General features: G+C 41.5%; 1 protein-coding gene across 1 annotated transcript in view; it reads left to right on the top strand.

The window, feature by feature from the left end:
* The window catches only part of ube3a (ubiquitin protein ligase E3A), an 87,658-nt gene extending 64,952 nt beyond the window's left edge, over positions 1-22,706 (top strand). Inside the window, exons 5-11 of the mRNA XM_072477213.1 lie at positions 2,931-3,075; positions 5,445-5,650; positions 6,163-6,327; positions 8,468-8,623; positions 8,732-8,805; positions 18,356-18,499; positions 20,828-22,706. Coding sequence (XP_072333314.1) covers positions 2,931-3,075; positions 5,445-5,650; positions 6,163-6,327; positions 8,468-8,623; positions 8,732-8,805; positions 18,356-18,499; positions 20,828-20,948 — 1,011 coding nt within the window. The 3' untranslated portion in view covers positions 20,949-22,706. The remainder of the gene's footprint in view (positions 1-2,930; positions 3,076-5,444; positions 5,651-6,162; positions 6,328-8,467; positions 8,624-8,731; positions 8,806-18,355; positions 18,500-20,827) is intronic.
* The last annotated feature ends 404 nt before the right edge of the window (positions 22,707-23,110 follow it).

Below are 23,110 nucleotides of genomic sequence, written 5' to 3'. Positions count from 1 at the left end.
GTAAAGTTCCACCAAGAACCCATCCGGCCCCGGAGCCTTTCGTGTCTGCATAGAATCGTCATAGAATTTACAGTGCAGAAAGATGCCATTCGGCCCATTAAGTGTGCACTGGCTCTTGGAAAGAGCACCCCACTTAAGCCCATGCCTCTACCCTATCCCTGTAACACAGTAAACACACCTAACCTTTTTGGGCACAAAGGGCAATTTATCATGGTCAATCCACTTAACCTGCACATCATTGGACTGGGAGGAAACTACGGAGCACCCGGAGGAAACCCACGCACACACGGGGAGAACGTGCAGACTCCACACAGACAGTGACCCAAGCCGGGAATCGAACCGGGAGCTGTGAAGCGACTGTGCTAACCACTGTGCTACCGTGCATCTTTCCTAACGCTGTTCGAACGTCCTCCAAACCCGCCAGTGTCTCCAGCTCTTCCCACAATTCCTTCCCCACCCTGGGGAACTCCAAACCCTCAAAAAACTCTACCATTCCCAGCTTGTCCTCAGGCGGCTTCAACAAATAAGGCCTCTCGTAGAAGGCAAGAAATGTCCCATTCAACTTGTCTGGGACGGAAACCAACCTATCCTCTGAATCCCTAACCTAAATGATCTCCCTAGCAGCCTCCTGTCGCCTAAGCTGGTGAGCCAACAAACGGCTGGCCTTCTCCCATACCACCCCCTTCAAACGCCTTTGCTGACGCACACCCTGTCCGTAGACAGCAGGCCAAACTGCATTTGCAGCTTTTCCTGCGTGCCGATTGTTCCAGAGTCAGGTCACTCACATACCTATGATCCACTTCCAGGATCTCATTGACTAACTCCTGGCGCTCCTTCTTGGCCTTCCCGTCCATATGTGCCTCCCCCCACTCCACTCCCGTTCACGAGTTACTCTTTATTACTAGTGAGGTGGCTCCTGCTCAAGAAATCCAACAAAAAACAAGCACAGTCCCCCTGGCCCGTCCTCTCCGCCCAAGTGCCCAGACCCAGCACCCTTCCAATACTACTCTCCACCTCTTTAATACCTCAAGTACCTTTTAAGTCACCTTTTTGAACCCCAAACTCATTTGAAAACATGAAAAGAAGACACTTGACACACTATATTAAAACATCTTCAACAAACCTCTCCAGTCTTTCACATAAGTCCCCATTGGCCCTCCTCAGACTGGTCCCAGCCACTCCTCTTTAATGAAAGCCTCTGCCTTCTCCAGCGTTTCAAAGAAATGTCTTTAGAGTCCATCTGACTCTGTCTCACTGGGTGCACCACCCCAAATTGCTCTCCTTTGTATAGCACCGCCTTTGCCTTATTGAAGGCCGCACCGCACGCCTCTTTGCCAGTTTGGCCCCAATGTTTTGGTAGATCTGCACTGTCTCTCCATCCCACGTCAATAATGTAGTTCTTTTTGACCCACTCCAGGAACGCTCCTTTCTCTGGAAGCTATAAAAATGAATAATCCCTGCCCATGATGGCTCATTCAGCATGGCATTTGTTGGAGTGCCCGATGAGCCCTGTCCAACTCCGGTTGGGTGAACACCTCATCCTCGACACCACCAGGCAAGAAAACATCTCCGAGAAGTACCTTGGTTGTCTTCGTGCCCTCCAGTCCCTCCGGCAACCCCACCATTCTGAGGTTCGATCTCCTCGACCTGATGTCCAAGTCTCGACTTTTGCCGTTGATCCTTGTTGCTCGCTGACACGAGCAGTATCTCTGCTTCCAGCGAGGCAAGCTTTCCCTCGCGACAAGGCCTCCTCCACACCCTTCAATGACTCCCCTTGCTCTCTCACAGCCTTCAATGTCTTACCCAGCTGCTCTCTGATCGGGCCCAGTGCCTGCTAAATAGTGGCTTTAAAAGATTCCATCTCTTTGCCTTGCCACTCAAACTGCTTGTCCATCTGCTTCCCAAACCTTTCCAGCTCCTGCACCCTCACCACAGCTGGCGTGTCTGCCGTGATGGACGTGGCCGTCTGCCATCTTCTGTCCTTCAGGCTACCAGCTTGGGTTTTCTTCCATTGGCCTTTTTCAACAAGACTTTCGACATAGTTTCGCCGAGTAGCGGTTACCCAGTTCGGTCAGTTGAGTTTGAACCAAAAAACAAACTGGAAACTGGCAAAAGGGATCACAAAACAAAGACCCAGGCGGGAGCCACTTTCGTGAATCTTGCTCTTACATGACATCACCGGAAGTCTTCAGCTCAGATTAATTGTATAATTTATCTAATGAAATTGTTCCTAAACATATAAATTGTATATTTTCTACATCTGTCACCTTGGATGAGAGATTTTATGATATCTCCTTTCTCATGAGTTGTATGGTTGAGTACTAACTGAAACTTGTGACTGAACTGCAGCAGTAACCCGGTGTATGAACCCATGATGGAATCTGAGTTAAAGATTTTAAGGCACTAACTGATGAATGGGCTTCACAAACCAGGGAGGGATAAATGTGTCTATTATCTCTTTCACCTGGCTGTGAATATATTTCAAGACTTTCCTCTCTCCTGCCAACCCCTTCTCCAGTTTTAAATTGCTTTCTCCACTTTAAAAGGCAAGTGAGTGGCTCTCTATTCAACTCTACTAGAAAGTCAATTATTCCACCAAATACGGTGCCATATGAATACATCCACTGAAGGCATTTTCATTTACACCAGTTCTAAATTTACTAGGCTTGGAATTGTTAACAGAACCTGAATTGCTTTTCTTTTTGCCAATCTGGCTCCAATTTGCACCTATGCGTCAAACGTGAGGCTTGCTTCAGTGATGGACCTGGTGTACCTGATAAATGAGAATACATTTTATAACTGTAAGTGACCAGCTCAAACTCGTGTTTCCACAACGTGCATGAATTATCAAATCTGAAGTATTTTGAAGTGGGTATGGCCTGATGCCAGAGGTTAAATGCTAATCCATCAATTTTAAACTGTTTGTAAAGCTGGAGATGATTGCCATGGAAAATCCTGCAGACCTGAAGAAACAGCTGTATGTAGAATTCGAAGGCGAGCAAGGTGTGGATGAAGGAGGCGTTTCCAAAGAGTTTTTTCAACTTGTTGTGGAAGAAATCTTCAATCCTGACATTGGTATGGATTACAGTTTAGTAGTGCTACTATTTTGGCATGCTGACAACAGCTGCTTAAAAAGTTGCCCATATGGCTCTGGTAGATTAGGATGTGTAACACTGGTCATTTAGATCAAAAAGGCCCCAAATTCAACTCCTGTTGTACTCTCCATCTGATGGTAGTGGAAGCAACACACTTAGCCTCTGTACCCAAAGGAAAATCGTCATGGCCTTTGCTCCTGGTTCTTAGTTAGTGACTGCTGATGGAAGTATTTATTTTTGGACGTCAAGTGAGGAAATGATTGGGCTCGGCTGCAATGGCCTTCATGAACGAATATCACTTCAATACTTGTTAAGCATGGATAAAACGATTTACTTGAAGTGTTAAAAGTACTCATGGAGTTTTAACCTGACACTGTCAATAACTTCAGGAGAGAAAGACCGGCTTGGGGAGAGCAGTGATTCCTTCCACGGGGTTAGATTTTTACATGAATAGCAATCACAGCTTGCTACACATGGAAGCAAGATGCTAAAACATTTGTGTATTTCCCCCCCCCCCACTTCGTGCAAACACTTTATAGCTTGCAAGAATAAGTAATTCCTAGTGGAAAATAAACAATAATAATCTAATGCCAATCATTGAATACGATTGTGGTTTATTGGCAAACCAATTGAATCACTAAATTGCTTTTTAAGTGATTTCCTGTCCATCTGTTTTCCCTCCAGTAACTGAAAAGTAGCTGACTGGATATTTAAAGGAAGCTAAGACAAATGGGGTGAATAGCTGAGGCCTGAGAAATTATATTTCAAGGCTCGTTTTGGGAATAGGTGTGTCTGAGAATAGGGTCAATGTAGTATTGGTTTTCAAAATAAGTTCATCTGAATAATTACAGGCTAATTAGTTTCATGTGTGTGGGCGAGAATTCTAATCTTTAAATTTGAAATCTTTTGAGACAAAGAGCAAATTAAAAGTAGCCTATGTGGATTTAATAACTGGTGGAAGGGAAGCATCTGCATAAGATCTAAGGACAGGAAGAGTAGAAATGAGTAGTAATGCCCCAACAGTTTCTGTTCATTGGGTACAACAGTGATTTGGGCTAAAGGAATGCTCGGAACTTAGGAACTTTGGTACCCAATTCTGAGGACCAAAGGAAGCTGCAAGAGGATCTTGATGAGATATTGAAATAAGCAAAAAATAAAAAGTAACAAACCAAATTCACTGTCGATCAATTCAAATGTCAGTGATAATTGCACAATAAATGGGAGAAAAATAGGTGATGACAGAGAGCAGAGGAATTTGGGAGTTCAGGTTGACATGACCTAAAAGCAATACCTCCTGGTTGATGAATTAATGGAACGCTGGGTTTCATGTTAAAATACAGAAGTCTAAATTTAATGGTGAATCATAAAATAAGGTAGCGTAAGAGGTGGTTATTCACTTTCCCATGCCTGTGTTGCAACTTTTTGAGCTATTAATCCCACTCTCCTATTGTTTCAATAGCCCCATTTTTTTCGAACCTTCAAATAGGGAATTTAATAAATTCCTGAAAGTTACCGTTGTTGATTCCTCTTTCACTCTCCTTTCAGACTATGTACTCCACATTTATAAAAAAAAAAAAAAAAAAAATTTTTTTTTAATGTCCTCATGTCACGTCTGGTTCTTTGCCCATCATCTTTAATCTATGTTGTCTGGATACTGGCCCCTCTGCCACTGGAAACAGCTTTTCCTTACCCTAACAAAACCATTCATGATTGTCGAACACGGCGATCAGAAATCCTCTTAATCATCTCACTTTAGGGAAACAACCCCAGTATCTCCAGTCTTTGGATATTACTGCAGTTGTTCTACCCTGGTACCATTCTAGTAAATGTATTCTTTAAATTGATAAAAATATTCATCCTGTGTTTCAGAATTTGAGCTACGCCCCCCCCCCCCACCAAGACCTTGATCATCTTCCTAGTGTGTGTAATGTAACCGGTGCCTAACCAGCGTGAACCAGAAGGTTTTGCAAGACTTCCTTCCTTTTGTACTCTTTGCTTCTATTAATAAAACTAGGCATCCCAAATACATTTTAACAGCCTACTCAACTTGACCGTCAAAACCTTTCCCTGCATCCTCTTTAAAATTGCACTGCTCAGAATATATTATCTTCTCGTTCTTCCTACAAAATAATTCTATATAGAACTTTAGTAAGACCACAGTTGGTTCTTGGGCTAACCCTGCAGATTGGTTACCCATCTAACTTTTTCACCCTTGTAGTAAGAGGTTTCTCTGCATAGCATATTTTCTACTGGAATTGACCAAAGAATTTATAATCTCTCCATTCCATGGCTCATTGAACTTTTCAAAGTGTAAAAAGGTTTTTTTTTGTGCTCTTTACCTATCTGCAGGGATGTTCACATATGATGAATCTACAAAATTGTTCTGGTTCAACACTTCCTCATTTGAGACTGAGGGACAGTTTACTCTAATTGGCATAGTCCTTGGCCTAGCCATTTACAACAACTGTATACTGGATGTGCATTTTCCTATGGTCGTTTACAGAAAGTTGTTGGGCAAAAAGGGAACCTTCCGTGACTTAGAAGACTCTCACCCGGTAACGTACAAACATTAAATTTAATTTTTTTTAAAACAAGCAACACTATAACCAATACAGGTTATAGATCATTTTTCCTTCTGCAGCATGACTGCATTTCTCTTAGTTTTGGATCTGATTCCCTTAATCTGCAGAGGTGGGAGAAGTAATAAATAAGTGGGAAATGAAGGAAGTGGGGTAAAAGCAAAATGAATAGGGAAGCATGCTGTGCCCTCCTAATTCAAAGTGAATTTTTGCTCAGTTAGATATTTACTAATTTGGATTAAGTAATTTGAATAAAACCATGCAATTTTGCATGACGTTGATTAAAATTAACAGACCATTTAACAACTCCCAAGTTGAAAGTTGAGTGTACTTCACATGCTGGTTAGTGAGATTCAGCATTGAGCTTTACCAAAATCCTATTAACCCAGTCTCTATAAATGACACTGAATGCTTTAAATAATGAGTAGATATTTGAGTAGATATCAACTGTGTGAAAAGCCATATATAATGAATGATTTCTTTCTTAGGTCCTGCATCAGAGTTTAAAAGAACTTAGCGACTATGATGGCAGCGTAGAGGATGATATGATGATTACTTTCCAGATATCACAGACTGACTTGTTTGGAACTCCAATGATGTGTGATTTGAGGGAGAATGGAGATCAGATTCCAGTGACAAATGAAAACAGAAAGGTAATGTCAGGATGAATCCCAAAAGCTTGAAGTTAGAGGAAATAAGGCTGCAGGAAATCAAGGAGGCAGAAAAATTTGGAGTTCAGGTCCTGATGTGACTCCAATATTGGGTAAAATAAAGATGGTTTAATCTTCTTGGGATCTGTCTTGCACTGTTTAGACTTAGGACTGTGTGAAGTATAACCCCAGTGTATTATGAAGCACGGGTTCTTTCTTCCCCATTTATTCCTTCCAAGGCCATTTTTTTTCTTTCTAATATATTACAGCAGGTGTCGGATGGCCTTTCACATAACTCTGATCTGATGTATAATGGCTCCCACCTTGCTGTTCGGCTGGATTTGTAAAAAAGGAAAATAACAATCTGAATAAGCGAGGAAAGGAGATAACCAAGAGGGGATACAGAAGAGACTTGCAGAAAGAATGAGAAAAAGACCCGAGTGGGAATGCTACAGGGATATGGGAAAGTTAGAAGTAATGGCCCATAACTCCCAGGCTCGGGGCGCCTTATTGGGACTATTCTTGTGCTGTACCTTTTTGCAATCACGTCCTCAAATTCAAAAAATTGTATTTGGGAGGCTAGACAAAGTTAACCCACTTACCTTACAAACCTACCTTCTCCATGGCTTCTGAAAGTGGTTGAACCTTTAAACTTAGTTGCTTTATGGCAGTTAGTGACGTAAAAAAAATGGGCCGTGGCTTTCTCACCTCAAACTCTCCAACCCTTGACTTGAAGGTCTTAGGAACTGGCTGCCCTACACAGTTCATCCCCGGTCTGAATCAGAAGGTCGGACGAGAAAGGATCAGCTGGATCTGGAGGTGAGAAGCTCGCTTTGGAGTGGAAATCCAACTCTGGAAATCTGGAATTTTCATGCCCATAGAGAGAATAAAAGTTTTTTAAAAAAAAGATATTGCAAGAAAAGTAGCAAAACAGGAGAACAAAGAACAAGAGAGCGCGAAAGAAGTGAGACCCAGTTGCAGGAGGAGATTTGTTTTTCTCCCCTATATTTGACCAATGTCACGGGCGATCAGTGGGTAATGGTAATTTTGATTGCTGCCTTTCCCTCTGCATCAGTTTTACGTAGCTGCAATTTGCGACATTTCCAATAATCTTTATTAGTGTCACAACTAGGCTTACATTAACACTGCAATGAAGTTACTGTTAAAATCCCCTAGTCGCTACACTCCAGCGCCTGTTCGGATACACTTGAGGGAGAATTCAGAATGCCCAATTCACCTAACAAGCACGTCTTTCGGGACTTGTGGGAGGAAACCGGAGCGCCTGGAGGAAACCAACGCAAATATAGAGAGAACATGCAGACTCTGCACAGACAGTGACCCAAGCCAGGAATCAAACCTCGGTCCCATGCGCTGTGAAGCAAAATAACTACCTATTCTTGGACAACCCTAGCTTTCTGTTTACGAATTAATAAAACCCAGTGAATCACTCTGATTTTATGCTCCAGCATAGTTAACTTTGCCCAGCCTACAGAATACAACGTTTTGAATTTAAGGACATTATTGCAAAAAGGTGCAACGTGAGAACAGTCCAGTAAGTGGACATGGGGTGTGTCATAATATACACCAATATATCATGGTGCAGTCTCACACACACACACTGATGGACATGCAGTGGGACCAATCAGCATACACAACACCGCAGCCAATCGCCAGTGAGAGCACGCGTGCTATAAAGACCGGGGACAGGAGAGTTCCCGCTCATTCTAGTACCAGCCAGCTCGGAGCACAGAGCTCACAGCCTGCAACACAGACATTCACCATGTGCTGAGTGCATCACCTGGTTAGGATGAGGCACGGGTCAACAGTTAAAGCTGGTATTGCATTTACCCACAGTTCAAGTATGTTAATATAGTTAACCTTATAATACAATAGAGTTGCACCACTTACAGTGTTGGTGACCTGTTTGTGATCCAGAACACCCAACACATCAGGGTGCACAAAAATAAGTGCAGGAGATGAGATTAGAGATAACTAGCTCCTGAGTAGATAGAAAAAGTCAGAGGATAAGCCACCATTTACATTCGAACTAGAATTGGATCATGAATTTGTATTGTGGGTATATTGATTGTTTCCTGTTGGTGTTCGATGTAAATCTAATATTCAGTTGTTTTATACCAAACAGGAATTTGTTGACCTTTATACAGATCATATTCTCAACAAATCAGTAGAAAAGCAGTTTAGAGCCTTTAGAAGAGGTTTCCATATGGTTACCAACGAGTCACCACTAAAGTATTTATTCCGACCAGAAGAGATTGAGCTACTAGTCTGTGGAAGTCCGGTAAATCAGTACTAAAATCCTTCTCTCTCAACTTCAACTTTCTGGATTAGAGACAATGAACTTTTGTGTTGCTAAAGTTGATAATAAAGCGAGTTCTCTCGTATTTAGAACCTAGATTTTCAAGCACTTGAAGATACTACAGAATATGATGGTGGATATGCCAAGGACTCCCGTATTGTAAGGTATAGTTTTAAGTTTATTCTAATTTTTATGTTTGTAGTTTTTTTTTAAAGTTAACACGTAGCTATTTTCTTCGTCATTGAACTGTATCTCCATGATTTGGTTCTCCTGGCAGATTTCTTATGTCCGTTTTAGTACCACCGGCTCATTTTGCATTTGCCCTATAGGAAACTACTTTTAATATAGATCTCATGAAATCAAATCAACTTTCATTATATAACTGAAGTTATTCTGAGCCAGTGATTTTCGAACACTTCTACTTCGGGCCATTTTTCAAATATCAAAGTACGCACAGGGCCTGTTAACTTCCAAAAGACTGTTGAGTCAGACTTGCTAAAGAATAACAGCGTTTGAGTGGCACATGCCAATATTAATGTGCAAATTGACCAGTTAACTTTAGCAAGGAAAGGATAACCCAGGAAATCCCAAGTTGTTGGCTGATTCTGGCCATTTCCCCCTTCAGCTTCATTCTCTATGCATTTCATGAAGTTGTTACACTTGTTCATTAAACACGCTGTAATGTTCAGTTTACTCATTATCAACCGAAGTGGTACACCGATCTTCTCAGCCCCAGGAGATGACTGCAGAAAAGGTAGTATCCTAGATCTAACCACCTTTAGCTGCTCTATCAATGAACTTTCCTTCAAGTTGGGATGTTTGCTGCTAATTGTGTAGTATTCGGTACCATTCGTGACTCAGATAATGAAGCTGTCTGTGCCCACATTAAGACCTGGACAGTAGGCTTGGTCTCGTATATGGCAAGTAACATTTGTGCCACAGAAGTGCTGGGCAATGACTATCTAAAACAAGAGATCACACCACCCCAGAAGTTCAACAGCATCCCCCACCATCAACATCGTGGGGATTGCCATTGACTAGAACCTCAATTCAACCAGCCACACAAACACTCAGGTCTACAAGAGCAAGTCAAGTGCTGATAATTCTGTTGTGAATAACTTGCCTCCTAACTCCCCAAAGCCTTCCCACCATCTAAAAGCACAACTCCAAAGTGTGATGGAATGCTCCCCATTTGCCAGATGCCTACAGCTGCAACAATACTTACAAATTCAACGCCATCTAAATCAAAGCAATCCACTTGATCAACACCCCATCCACCACCTTAAAATTCAGTCTCTCCACCACTGACGGAGTGACAGCAATGTGTGCCATCTACAAGATGCACTGCAGCAACTTAACTAACGCTCTTTTGACAATGCTTTTCAAACCTGAGACCTCTACCACCAAGAGGAACAAAGGCTTAAGGCGCATGGAGCTACCCAACTGCAAGTTCCTCCCCACTGTTGCTAACTTGGAACTATAATCGACAGTCCTTCAATGTTGCTGAGTCAGAATCCTGAAACACGCGCTAACCACACAGTGGAGGTACTTGCACCACATAGACTGCAGCATTCAAGAACACAACTCACTATCACTTCTTGAAAAATTAGGGATTGGGAATAAATACTGGCCTTGACAACGACGCCCTCATCCCGTGGAATTTTTTTAAAATAATCCTTTTCAAAATGACAATTGGCAATTGCGAGCAATGTGCAGATGTTGCCCAGAAAATTAATTATTGTTAAGTCTGAACTCTTCAGGTTGTGAATGGTTTTAGGTGATTGTAAAATGTCATATTTCTTCCAGTCGTTTTTTCTCAATCTCCAGTGTTTCTTTATTTCTCTTGCCCTACCTGATTTGATAGTGAATTCACCCTTCACTATCCAATCATTTAATCTCATTGGTTAATAAGGTGTATTGTTAATTTCATTTTCCGTCAAAGTCCCAGATATCGTGTTACCCTTGCTGTGCCATTGTCAGCTTGCACTTCCAGCAACATTAAGGATAATTAATTTCAAAACATCAAAACATTCTGCGAGGTGCCTGCTCCAACAAAATCTGACTCGTGAACTGGTACTCTAGGAAAGATTATACTGTTACAAGAGCCATATTTTCATTCCTATACAGCAACAGAAGTAACTCCGAACAAATGCAGAAAACTCAGGAAGAAATCGGACCTTGTGATGAACTTCATGGCTTGGGTCCAAGTTTCAAAATCTGTGTTCTATATTAATGTTTTCAGCCAGAGTTCATTTTGTTTTGCTATATTCAGGGGGAAAAAACAGCCACCAATTTAATTCCTATTTGGATCTCCTTTTCCCTGCTTGGCCTCAAGCTAAATTGATTGTAATGTGTATTTAAACATCATAAACTGTTGTACAACTGAACAAGCTTTATTATTTGAGTATTTGCTTTGGTAATTGTCGATACAAATTTTAATTCAACAGTGTTTCCCATATGTTGAAATAAATGCTAAATAATTTAGATGGATCATATAATCAAATAAGAAAGCTAAAATGACCAAAGAACGCAATGTATATTGGGAACTGAAAGATAATGATTTTAATCTCATCAGTGTATCTGTCAGTTATGTGCTGGCTGTAGATTTGGTGTGTGCACTTTTAACTTGTGTTTTCATTTTGCATGCTGGGTGCAGCTAATTGCATAATAAGCAAAGGATCAACGATTATGACTTAATTGTGTATTTCATAGAATCATAGAATTTACAGTGCAGAAGGAGGCCATTATTTGGCCCTTGGAAAGAGCACACCTCCACTCCATCCCAGCAACCCCACCTAACCTTTTTTGTTTGGACACTAAGGGCAATTTAGCATGACCAATCCATCTAACCTGCACATCTTTGGACTTTGGGAGGAAACCGGAGCACCCAGAGGAAACCCACGCAGACACGGGGAGAACGTATTTAGCGAGTAATTTGCAGTGTTCTTTTAATTGAGGATCCATATTGAAGGGCCATAGCTCATGGTGCAGAAAGACACCAAGATCTAAAAAGTAAGTTGGGATGCTTGAATTTGAAGAGTGAAAGAAGTAAGCTGATGCTGGGGAATGATGTCTGCAGGTTCTAGGAGATTATTAACCCACAGCAGGTGGGACCACCAAGGTCATCGCCAAGTCACATGCCATCCTATTTGGAACTATATCGCCATTCCTTTGTTTTCACTGGAACTCTCTAACAACACAGTGGCTGTACCTACACCATATGAACTGCAGCAGTTCAGGAAGGTAGCACACCACCACTTGCCTGGGGGCAAGTAGGAAAGGTAGTAAGTGCTGGTGTCCTCAAATCCAAACTATGTATTTAAAGAAACAGATGGAGTTCTTAGTAGCAAGTGGGCAGTCATCCAGGAAATGGAAGAGGTAAACAGTGAAGGGAACCTTTGGGAGTGTAACCCACTCAAACCAATGTTGTGTTAACTGCATTGGTGATACCTTGAAGGAATGGGCCCTGAAACGTAATACTAGATTCAATGGATAGGGACAAACAGGCAGTACTGCTACCATCAGCATGATACCTATGGCATATTGCCTCCCTGGTGTCAGAGTAAAGGACATTTCAGAGCATGTACAGAAAATTCTGTGGGGAAAGAAAACCCGGAATGTTTGGCTGAAATCAAAATTGTTGACGGAGAGATTGCGGTTCTGCAGTCAGAGTTTAAGGAGCTTGGAAAACAGGGGCTTAATCTCTTTTCCTCCTAGTTTGATGAACTCGGAGTAGACGGATATGGCAAATTGTGAGGTTACATACATGATGCATGAGGGGAGAGTTTCAGATTCCAAGGACATTGGTATCCGCTCTATGGTGCATGACACCTGCTCAAGATGGGTGAATTGAGCTGGGACCAATAGCCTTGCAGACGGTTTGTAAATTAAGATCAAAGGTTGTATCCACCCTTTTCAATTGGCCAGGATTATCTCCCCTCTTGTTGCTCAACTGTCTAGATCCTTGAGTAATTGTTTGAACAAGACTGGCAACACATTAATTGGTCTTAATTTTTAACAGGTTTGTTAGGGGGTTGGGCACAAAGATGTAGTGTTAAAAGGTAGAAACAAGATTCACAGAAATGGGAGAGACAGTTAATTAGAGATAAAACAATTTGCTGGAATCATAGAAAATACTAAAAGGTCTAAGTTAGGTTTAGCGTGCATGTCTGCAAGTGCCATTAACAATGTTGGTGAGATGCAAGCGAAAATAGCCACATGGAAATATAATGTAGTAACTTTGAGACCGCACTGAAAGGAGAGGATTGGATGTTTAATATTCAGGAAAGGGGTGGGAGAGAAAGGACTTGCACTTTTGGTTCTTGAAAATATTACAGTGCTAGAAAGAGGGAATCGCCTAGTGGGCCAAAGACTGAATATATTTGGTTGACATAAAGAATCAATGAAGGAGCTATGACACCGCTTGATGCATTTTACAGGCTACCAAATAGCGAGAAAGAGATAGGGGGACAGATTTACAAATAAATTATTGAGAGGTGCAAAAGCCATAATGATAATGGGAAACTTAACTACTGCAATATTGAACAGAGAAGGGGAGGAATTTCTGAACTGTATACTGGAGAATTTTCTGAATCAGTATGTAAACAGTCCAACTAGGGAAGGGGCGGTACTGGACCTGGTATTGGGGAATGAGCCCGGCCAGGTGGTAGATGTTTCAGTAGGGGAGCATTTCGGTAACAGTGACCACAATTCAGTAAGTTTTAAAGTACTGGTGGACAAGGATAAGAGTGGTCCGAGGATGAATGTGCTAAATTGGGGGAAGGCTAATTATAACAATATTAGGCGGGAACTGAAGAACATAGATTGGGGGCGGATGTTTGAGGGCAAATCAACATCTGACATGTGGGAGGCTTTCAAGTGTCAGTTGAAAGGAATACAGGACAGGCATGTTCCTGTGAGGAAGAAAGATAAATACGGCAATTTTCGGGAACCTTGGATGACGAGTGATATTGTAGGCCTCGTCAAAAAGAAAAAGGAGGCATTTGTTAGGGCTAAAAGGCTGGGAACAGACGAAGCCTGTGTGGCATATAAGGAAAGTAGGAAGGAACTTAAGCAAGGAGTCAGGAGGGCTAGAAGGGGTCATGAAAAGTCATTGGCAAATAGGGTTAAGGAAAATCCCAAGGCTTTTTACACGTACATAAAAAGCAAGAGGGTAGCCAGGGAAAGGGTTGGCCCACTGAAGGATAGGCAAGGGAATCTATGTGTGGAGCCAGAGGAAATGGGCGAGGTACTAAATGAATACTTTGCATCAGTATTCACCAAAGAGAAGGAATTGGTAGATGTTGAGTCTGGAGAAGGGGGTGTAGATAGCCTGGGTCACATTGTGATCCAAAAAGACGAGGTGTTGGGTGTCTTAAAAAATATTAAGGTAGATAAGTCCCCAGGGCCGGATGGGATCTACCCCAGAATACTGAAGGAGGCTGGAGAGGAAATTGCTGAGGCCTTGACAGAAATCTTTGGATCCTCGCTGTCTTCAGGAGATGTCCCGGAGGACTGGAGAATAGCCAATGTTGTTCCTCTGTTTAAGAAGAGTAGCAAGGATAATCCCGGGAACTACAGGCCGGTGAGCCTTACTTCAGTGGTAGGGAAATTACTGGAGAGAATTCTTCGAGACAGGATCTACTCCCATTTGGAAGCAAATGGACGTATTAGTGAGAGGCAGCACGGTTTTGTGAAGGGGAGGTCGTGTCTCACTAACTTGATAGAGTTTTTCGAGGAGGTCACTAAGATGATTGATGCAGGTAGGGCAGTAGATGTTATCTATATGGACTTCAGTAAGGCCTTTGACAAGGTCCCTCATGGTAGACTAGTACAAAAGGTGAAGTCACACGGGATCAGGGGTGAACTGGCAAGGTGGATACAGAACTGGCTAGGCCATAGAAGGCAGAGGGTAGCAATGGAGGGATGCTTTTCTCATTGGAGGGCTGTGACCAGTGGTGTTCCACAGGGATCAGTGCTGGGACCTTTGCTCTTTGTAGTATATATAAATGATTTGGAGGAAAATGTAACTGGTCTGATTAGTAAGTTTGCAGACGACACAAAGGTTGGTGGAATTGCGGATAGCGATGAGGACTGTCTGAGGATACAGCAGGATTTAGATTGTCTGGAGACTTGGGCGGAGAGATGGCAGATGGAGTTTAATCCGGACAAATGTGAGGTAATGCATTTTGGAAGGGCTAATGCAGGTAGGGAATATACAGTGAATGGTAGAACCCTCAAGAGTATTGAAAGTCAAAGAGATCTAGGAGTACAGGTCCACAGGTCATTGAAAGGGGCAACACAGGTGGAGAAGATAGTCAAGAAGGCATACGGCATGCTTGCCTTCATTGGCCAGGGCATTGAGTATAAGAATTGGCAAGTCATGTTGCAGCTGTATAGAACCTTAGTTAGGCCACACTTGGAGTATAGTGTTCAATTCTGGTCGCCACACTACCAGAAGGATGTGGAGGCTTTAGAGAGGGTGCAGAAGCGATTTACCAGAATGTTGCCTGGTATGGAGGGCATAAGCTATGAGGAGCGATTGAATAAACTCGGTTTGTTCTCACTGGAACGAAGGAGGTTGAGGGGCGACCTGATAGAGGTATACAAAATTATGAGGGGCATAGACAGAGTGGATAGTCAGAGGCTTTTCCCCAGGGTAGAGGGGTCAATTACTAGGGGGCATAGGTTTAAGGTGAGAGGGGCAAAGTTTAGAGTAGATGTACGAGGCAAGTTTTTTACGCAGAGGGTAGTGGGTGCCTGGAACTCACTACCGGAGGAGGTAGTGGAAGCAGGGACGATAGGGACATTTAAGGGGCATCTTGACAAATATATGAATAGGATGGGAATAGAAGGATACGGACCCAGGAAGTGTAGAAGATTGTAGTTTAGTCGGGCAGTATGGTCGGCACGGGCTTGGAGGGCCAAAGGGCCTGTTCCTGTGCTGTACATTTCTTTGTTCTTTGTTGATTCATGGAGGGGGTATGCAAGAACAGGGAGACCTGAGGGTATTTGCATCCAGATCTTTGAAGTTGACAGAATACGTTAATAAAGTAGTTAAAGCATGTGGGATCCTGGACTCTTTAAATGTAGTCATAGCATACAAAAGCCAGGAAGTTGTCCTAAACCTATATAAACCACTAGTTTGGCCCCAACTGAAGTGTCTTCCAATTCAGCGTACCATTCCTGGCAAGGATGTGAAAGTTATGGATAGGGCACAGATGAAATTTACTAAAATGGTTCTAAAGATGAGGGATTACAGCATTGTGGATAAACTAAAAAAACTGGTTATTCTCTTTAGAGCAGAGAAGGTCAAGAGGAGATTTGATGAAGGTGTTTAAAATCACCAGTTTAGATAGTGTAAAGAAGGAGAAGCTATTTTCAGCAGCTGAAGGGTTGATAACCAGCAGATTTAAGGTAACTGGCAAGAGAACTGGATGCAGCATGATATTCTGCAAATGGTTCGGAGTTCAAATGTTTGGATGGATGGTTACAAATTCAATAGTAGCCTTCAGAAGGAAGTTGGATAAATGCTGGAGAAAAAAATCCAGAGATATGAGGAAAGTGGGGGAGTGATGCTAACTGCATTAGTCTTTGAATGGACTGGGGAAGACACGCATGACCTCCTTCTGTCTGTGAAAATAGAAAACTGACTTCCATGTTGTGATAATTTGAACAGGAAGTCAGTGATGAAGGGTGGTATATTTTATTAGAAAGAAAGGTTTCACTTAACTACTGAACCCAATAAGGCATCCATTTCTCATACAATTCAACAAGAGAATTAATATTGTCTAATGCCTGAACTTTGAGTGTTACTATCCCAGTTGGTATTGTAACTGGGCAAGGAGATTCCAGAATGGAACCCTGGCTCAAAAGACCACAAACTTTTACTTGTTTTTATAAAAGGTGAAGGAACAGAGTCACAGGACTGCTAATTAGTTTTAACAAGAAAAGAATTCTAAAACATGAATAAATTGGATTATGATGATACAATACTCTCATACCCCCTAGTTTAACAATTACAGGTTTTAGAATTAACACCGATTACAAAGTACATCTTAATCTACAGTGGTCTCATTAACACAATCTCTTTTAAGCACACAGGATAATGGGGCAAATATACTCTCCACTCTGAACCCCAAGTGAATATTCATGGATGTCTCCTCAGAATCCCCAGATGAGTGTCATGTGAGAGTTCCAAAGTCCACTCTCAAAAATAAGCTTTAAAATCTTCTCTCATATTGCTTTCCCTTACTGGTTTGCTTTCCAAAATCCAGACCAGGTTTTTCAAATGACACTTGAAGCTTGCGTTCCATTTTTAACAGCAATGCCAGTCCAGGATTTTTCACCAACCCCTTTAGGATTTCTCTGCCTTGACTGCTGTGCAACTTGTTCACAGTTGCTTTAACTCTTGATTCCAGGCTGTATTAAAATGGCATCAGACATTTGATTTACCTTTAAATGCTGCTGTCCCACTTTAAATCTGGTTTCTGCAATTGTTCCTTTAACTAAGAACACTTTATTTACTCTTCCTTGAATTTCTTGAATTCTGTTCTCCAGTTGTCTTGAACATTAACTCCAGTTGTCTTAAACATTCTTCCTCTCCCAATTCCCTGGTTATCTGGAGTGTAACTTGTACTTTGGGAAGCCTGTCTTTTTGCAGCTCCCGTCCTATCCAGTCCTTCTGGCAGAGTTCCCCAAGTTCCTGTCTCCAACTATCCTTAAATTACGTAAACTAAAACTTAAAAGCTTCCCTGCCTTACAAGGCCCCAGTTGCTAAGCAATAACTTATCCTTCTATAGGCTTTTATTTACTCTTCACTCTGCAGCCCTTCTACAAGTATAATAGAATCAAAATTGGAACTTAATCAACTCCCACACACACAAACACCTTTGCCCAGCATGAATCTAACTATAGGTTTTACCCTCCCGCCACAACATTAAATTTAACTCTCACCAGCACAAATATAAACCCCTTAAAACTACAGTTAAAAGCAAGCTATCATAATTGTCATCCTTAACCCTGCCCCCACTTTTTGCAGTTCCAAATGAGATAACCTTTACTTTAAGAGTTTGCGTTAGTACACTAAAATGGTGAACTTTGCGATATCTTCATACTTCATTGTAAAATAAGGCATGTTGTCATTCTGTTGTCGCAAATTTGTACGCATTTGTACACTGCATCAGACTGAAGGGATGGTCCATTGAAACCGAGATGATGGAGGAATTTCTTAAGCCAGAGGGTGGTGAATCTGTGGAACTCATTGCCACAGAAGGCTGTGGAGGCCAAGTCACTGAGTGTCTTTAACTGAGATAGATAAGTTCATGATTAATAAGGGGATCAGGGATTATGGGAATAAGGAAGGAGAATGGGGATGAGAAACATATCAGCCATGATTGAATGGCGGAGCAGACTCAATGGGCCAAATGGCCTAATTCTGCTCCCATGTCTTATGGTCTTATATCCCCTACACACCCCCCAACTAATTGTAATAATGCCTCGCATGAAGATTTTAAATAGAAAGGTTTATAGGTTTACCGGCCACATCGTTTCACAAAAGGTAATTTTCAAGATTCATTATTAAAAGACTTTGAAGAGAAAGTTGCTTGAATTCCTGAATGTTTGAGCACTTTGTATTGAATTGTTTGCTTGCATTTTGCTAAATATAGGGATACTAATTCATAAAGGAAGTAACAATAACAAATATTTTTTCAGGGAGTTTTGGGAAATCGTGCACGCATTTACAGAGGAGCAGAAACGATTCTTCCTGCAGTTTACAACAGGCACAGATCGAGCACCAGTTGGTGGCCTTGGAAAACTCAAGATGATTATTGCAAAGAACGGACCAGATTCTGACAGGTAATCTCCTAGGCAATTAGCCATTGTCCACAAATGACCATAGGCATTTCTCTCCATCAGAGAGAAACAATTAGTTATTTAGCTCAAGGGTCACTACTCCACCTCAAACATGGGGCAAATCAAAGAGACCGGCCTCCATGAATAGCACAGCCAGCCGCTACACAAATTGAACTGTGGTGATGGTGTCATTCGGCTCCACACTCCAACCCCACATTATTTTTTTTAAAATGTTCATGGGATGTGGACTCTGCCAGCATTTATTGCCGATCCCTAATTGCCCTTGAGGGGGCAGTTTAGAGTCAACCACATTGCTGTGGTCTGGAGTCACCAGGTAAGCTTGACAAATTTCCTTCCCTAAAGGACATTAGTGAACCAGATGGGTTTTACGACAATTGACAATGGTTTCACGGTCATCATTAGACTTTTAATTCCAGAGTTTTATTGAATTTAAATTTCACCATCTGCATTGGCGGGATTTGAACCTGGGTCCCCAGAGCATTACTCTGGGTCTCTGGTTTACTAGTCCAGTGACAATACCACTACGCCACCACCTCCCCATTATAAATGTCATCTATCTGCTTTAGCTCCACAATGCATTTGTATTCCAAAAAACATCCTTGCAGAACTTCTGCCTTCGTGGATCACATTTTTGAACAGCAATGGATTAAGCTTTCGTGTTGATAGCTATTGCGGAATTTAGCATCATTCTGACACCTTTGTTCATTTGAGGCAATTGAAAATATTTCTGATGGGGCACTGCAGGTGTCTGCATTTGACTCACCACTGCATACACATTATGTCTTGCTATGTAAAATGTATACAAAGAAGGTTTACTGTAAAGTTGACTGAATGTGTAAATTCAACCCTTGAGGTGGTATTGAACCATGAAGGTGACGAGATTCCTGAGTTGATTCTTAAATTGTAGAATTTTACAGCACAGGAGAAATCTATTCTGCTGCTCACATTTGTGCTGACACTCGAGAACCATTTACTCCATTCCTGTAATAAATCTTTAATTATTTTGCTCTCATTGTGATTTCTTATAGGGCATTCCATGTCCTGATAAACATATACATTAAATACAAATTCCTGTCTCTTTCATCATCCTGCCGTCAATGAACCTATATCCTCTCGTTGCCAAATCCCTGAGCAGTAAACGAGTTTTTTCCTGACTTGCCTTACCAAATCCCTTTATAGTTTTGAACACCTCCATCAGGTTTCTCTCATTTAAATAGAGCGCCAGTTGCTTCAGTCTTCAACTTCGCCGCCTCCTCTCTTTTATCACAGTGAATTGCTTCAGTACTCTGTATAATCTGAAGGGCAGCACGATGTACAGTGGTTAGCACTATTGCTTCACAGCTCCAGGGTCCCAGGTTTGATTTCCCGCTTGGATCGCTGTCTGTGTGGAGTATCCACGTTCTCCCCGTGTGCGTGAGTTTCCTCCGGGTGCTCCGGTTTCCTCCCACAGTCCAAAGGTGCACATTAGGTGGATTGGCCATGATAAATTGCCCTTGGTGTCCAAAAAGGTTAGGTGGGGTCACTGGGTTACAGGATAGGGTGGAGGTATGGGCTTAAGTGGGGTGCTCTTTCCAAGAGCCGGTGCAGACTCAATGGGCCGAATGGCCTCCTTCTGCACTGTAAATTCTATGATTCCATGATCCTTCCTAAACTGAAAGTCAACAGGGATTCTTAATGTGTAATTTTTAATTCAGTAGGTAAAATAAATCTGCCTTTTTTTTTTTGCTTCTGGTTAAAATTCCTGCTTGAAAGAATTGAGTTCCATTACATTGATTCATGACTCAATTACAATCGATGACAGCTATTGGCAAGTAAATCGTTTTTGTTAGCTATTGTTGTTTTTCTCCCTGGACCTAGTGGTGCACAGGCAGACTTTCAACTGTTTTCACATGTAGTTTTCCCCTGGAACAGTTCACCAACCTGTCGCCAGAGGGGCGCCACTCCACATCAATCTTGAGGGGCGCCACTCCACATCAAGCGTGGCTGATCAGGAGTATCTCCAGCTCTTACTGCCGGCCACTGGCCTGTTAGAAGGATTTTGCCGCGTCATAAATGCACCTTCCTTGGCCATCAAGTCCTGGGGTGGGACTTGAACCCGGAGCTTGTGGTTCGGAGGCAGGAACGCAGGGCCCTCTGTGCCACAAGAAGTTCTTGCTGGTGGCTACCTCCAATATTTCTCCAATTTATCTTTGTCTTCAAATTAACTCCAAAATTATAAGTAAACTGTTTACAATGCAGGTTGCAATGAACAAGCTGGCGTGTTCTGTATTTTCCTACTACCAAACCTAATGCATTTTTTTTTTCTTCCAGGTTGCCAACATCTCACACATGTTTTAATGTCCTCCTGCTTCCTGAGTATTGCAGCAAGGAAAAGCTCAGTGAGAGACTACTAAAGGCCATTACCTATGCCAAAGGATTTGGCATGCTGTAAAAGATATGAATGTAAAGCGTGTGATAAAAAAGTAAAATTATGGGTGTCAGTGCCCCTGTTTTTTTTTTTTAAAAGGCCATATGATAGTCAGCTACAATAGTCACCCATGTCTGTGCCTCCCCTCCTGGGGACACTGGGCTGGAACAGCAGATTTCAGCAACTTGTACGAACAAATTCTTTTGGTTAGTGTGACTTTCATATCATTTGCTTGTATGTATAGTAAACTTTTTCTGAATATTTATTTTAAAGTTCAAGAAAAAGTTACTCAATCATATGTTTGTTACATTACTGAATTGAGCCTTTTTCAATTTATAAAAGGAAATCAAATTCTCTTGGATAACGTTCCTCGGATTATCAATGTATTTTTAAAACATGTATCATTATTTCCTTGTATCCACTTTGTTCTGGGTGCCCTCTTTATTTTTTTAATATCCCCCCCCCCCCCCCCCCCCCCCACACACACAGCCCTAGCATTGCTTTGGAGCTTAGGTTTGGAGTGGTTTGGTGCAAGTGCTGCTGTTCTAGTCCCAGAGAGCAAATTTTTACTTAGATCTAATAAAAATGGAAGGGAGAACCTGGAATGTTAACGGCGTTCTTGAGATCTTGCTTTAGTTACAGCACAACAATTCTTGCAAGGTTTTAGAAAAAAAAATAAAAGAAAAACTTAACTGTTGCTAGTTCTCAAGTCTTGAAATATATTTTCTATCTAACCTTTCAACTCTCGCACTGGAACGCTGGCCCACTGGGTTCGACTGATGGCATTTTTTTTTTAATCCACCTCTTGTTTGATGTTTTCACGCAAACCCACACGCAATGGTAAAAAAGTTATCAACTTTATTGCAAGATTGCAAGTGGGACAAGAATGTGAAAGTGCACTTGCAAGAATAGGAATGATCTTTTGACTCTCTCCCAACAAACATTGGGAATTTTCTGAGCTCTTTCCCCCCCCCCCCCCCCCCCCCCCCCTCCCTCACCCACACGTTTTGTTCTTGTCCTTTTATCTGCTGTACCTAAACAATTTGTTCTTCAGGAAAAATATTGCATTTAATCCTATAGGCCTTACATTAGTTCTAATGGAGAAAAGGCTCATTGCATTTGAAATAGAATATGATATTGGAGAGTGTGGGCGCTGATGAAATAAGGTTGACAGCACTATTTAAACAATTTTTACTCATTGAAAAATGAACAAAGGATGTTAACATGAATGATATTAAATAAAACAGACTAAAACCATTTCTTTACTGTTTCCTGGCACAATGGTAATGACTCAAATTAACTAAACTTTAGATTATTTTATTAAAGACCTTTTTCTATGTAAAACATAAAATTAAAAGAAATGTTTTGCAGCGTTGATTGTAAACAAATCGTAGTTTTAAAAATGGATTAAGAATTTGAACAGGAAGTTAATGTTCCAGAGAAGCATTTACAGAAACAAATACTATCCCAATACCACTTTATTTTTTTTTTAAAAAAGGCTCTTTCATACTGAAGGAATCACCATGCCCTGCGTTGAATTTGTTTAACCGCACCGCACCCGCCCCTTACCAAACTTGTGTTTTTTTTCTCTCCACATGTTAGAAATAAATGAATAGATCTCTGGAGTTGTTTTAGATTCTTGAGTCTCTTTGGAGATGCTGATGAGAGGTGGAATTTTTTCACTCGGCTCTGGCTTTATTTGAAATATAGGTTTCAGTGATGTTCAGTCATATGGTACCTTACTGCATTAGTAAAATCTTAAAATGGCTTTATGTACCACCACTTTGCTGTCGATGTGTTCCTTATTGAGATATTTAATGGATTACAGCCCTCCACATTGGCCACATGCTAGACTGTAACTACTGCATTTTTAATTTTCTGTTCCTAACTTCTAGAAAGGTTGATATATTGCACTTCTTGCTTTTGCACATAATCATTAGTGTCACAAGTAAGCTTACATTAACACTGCAAATAATCAAACATTCCATGAAGCAGTCCACTAAACAGTTGCATGGGCGCTATGGACACCAGAATTGATTAGAAAACTTAAAATCGGCTCAATCTGTACATTTTATGCAAGTTACGATTTTAAAATATTTATACGGTATGTAAACATAATTTAAGGAATCTTCAAGCAAGGCATGTAAAATGAACTGCAAGCAGGGCGTCTGTGAACCAAATCTCTG

Source organism: Scyliorhinus torazame, chromosome 15 (assembly GCF_047496885.1).
Source record: "Scyliorhinus torazame isolate Kashiwa2021f chromosome 15, sScyTor2.1, whole genome shotgun sequence".
Taxonomy (NCBI): Eukaryota; Metazoa; Chordata; class Chondrichthyes; order Carcharhiniformes; family Scyliorhinidae; genus Scyliorhinus; species Scyliorhinus torazame.
This window is presented reverse-complemented; position numbering and strand designations above follow the sequence as displayed.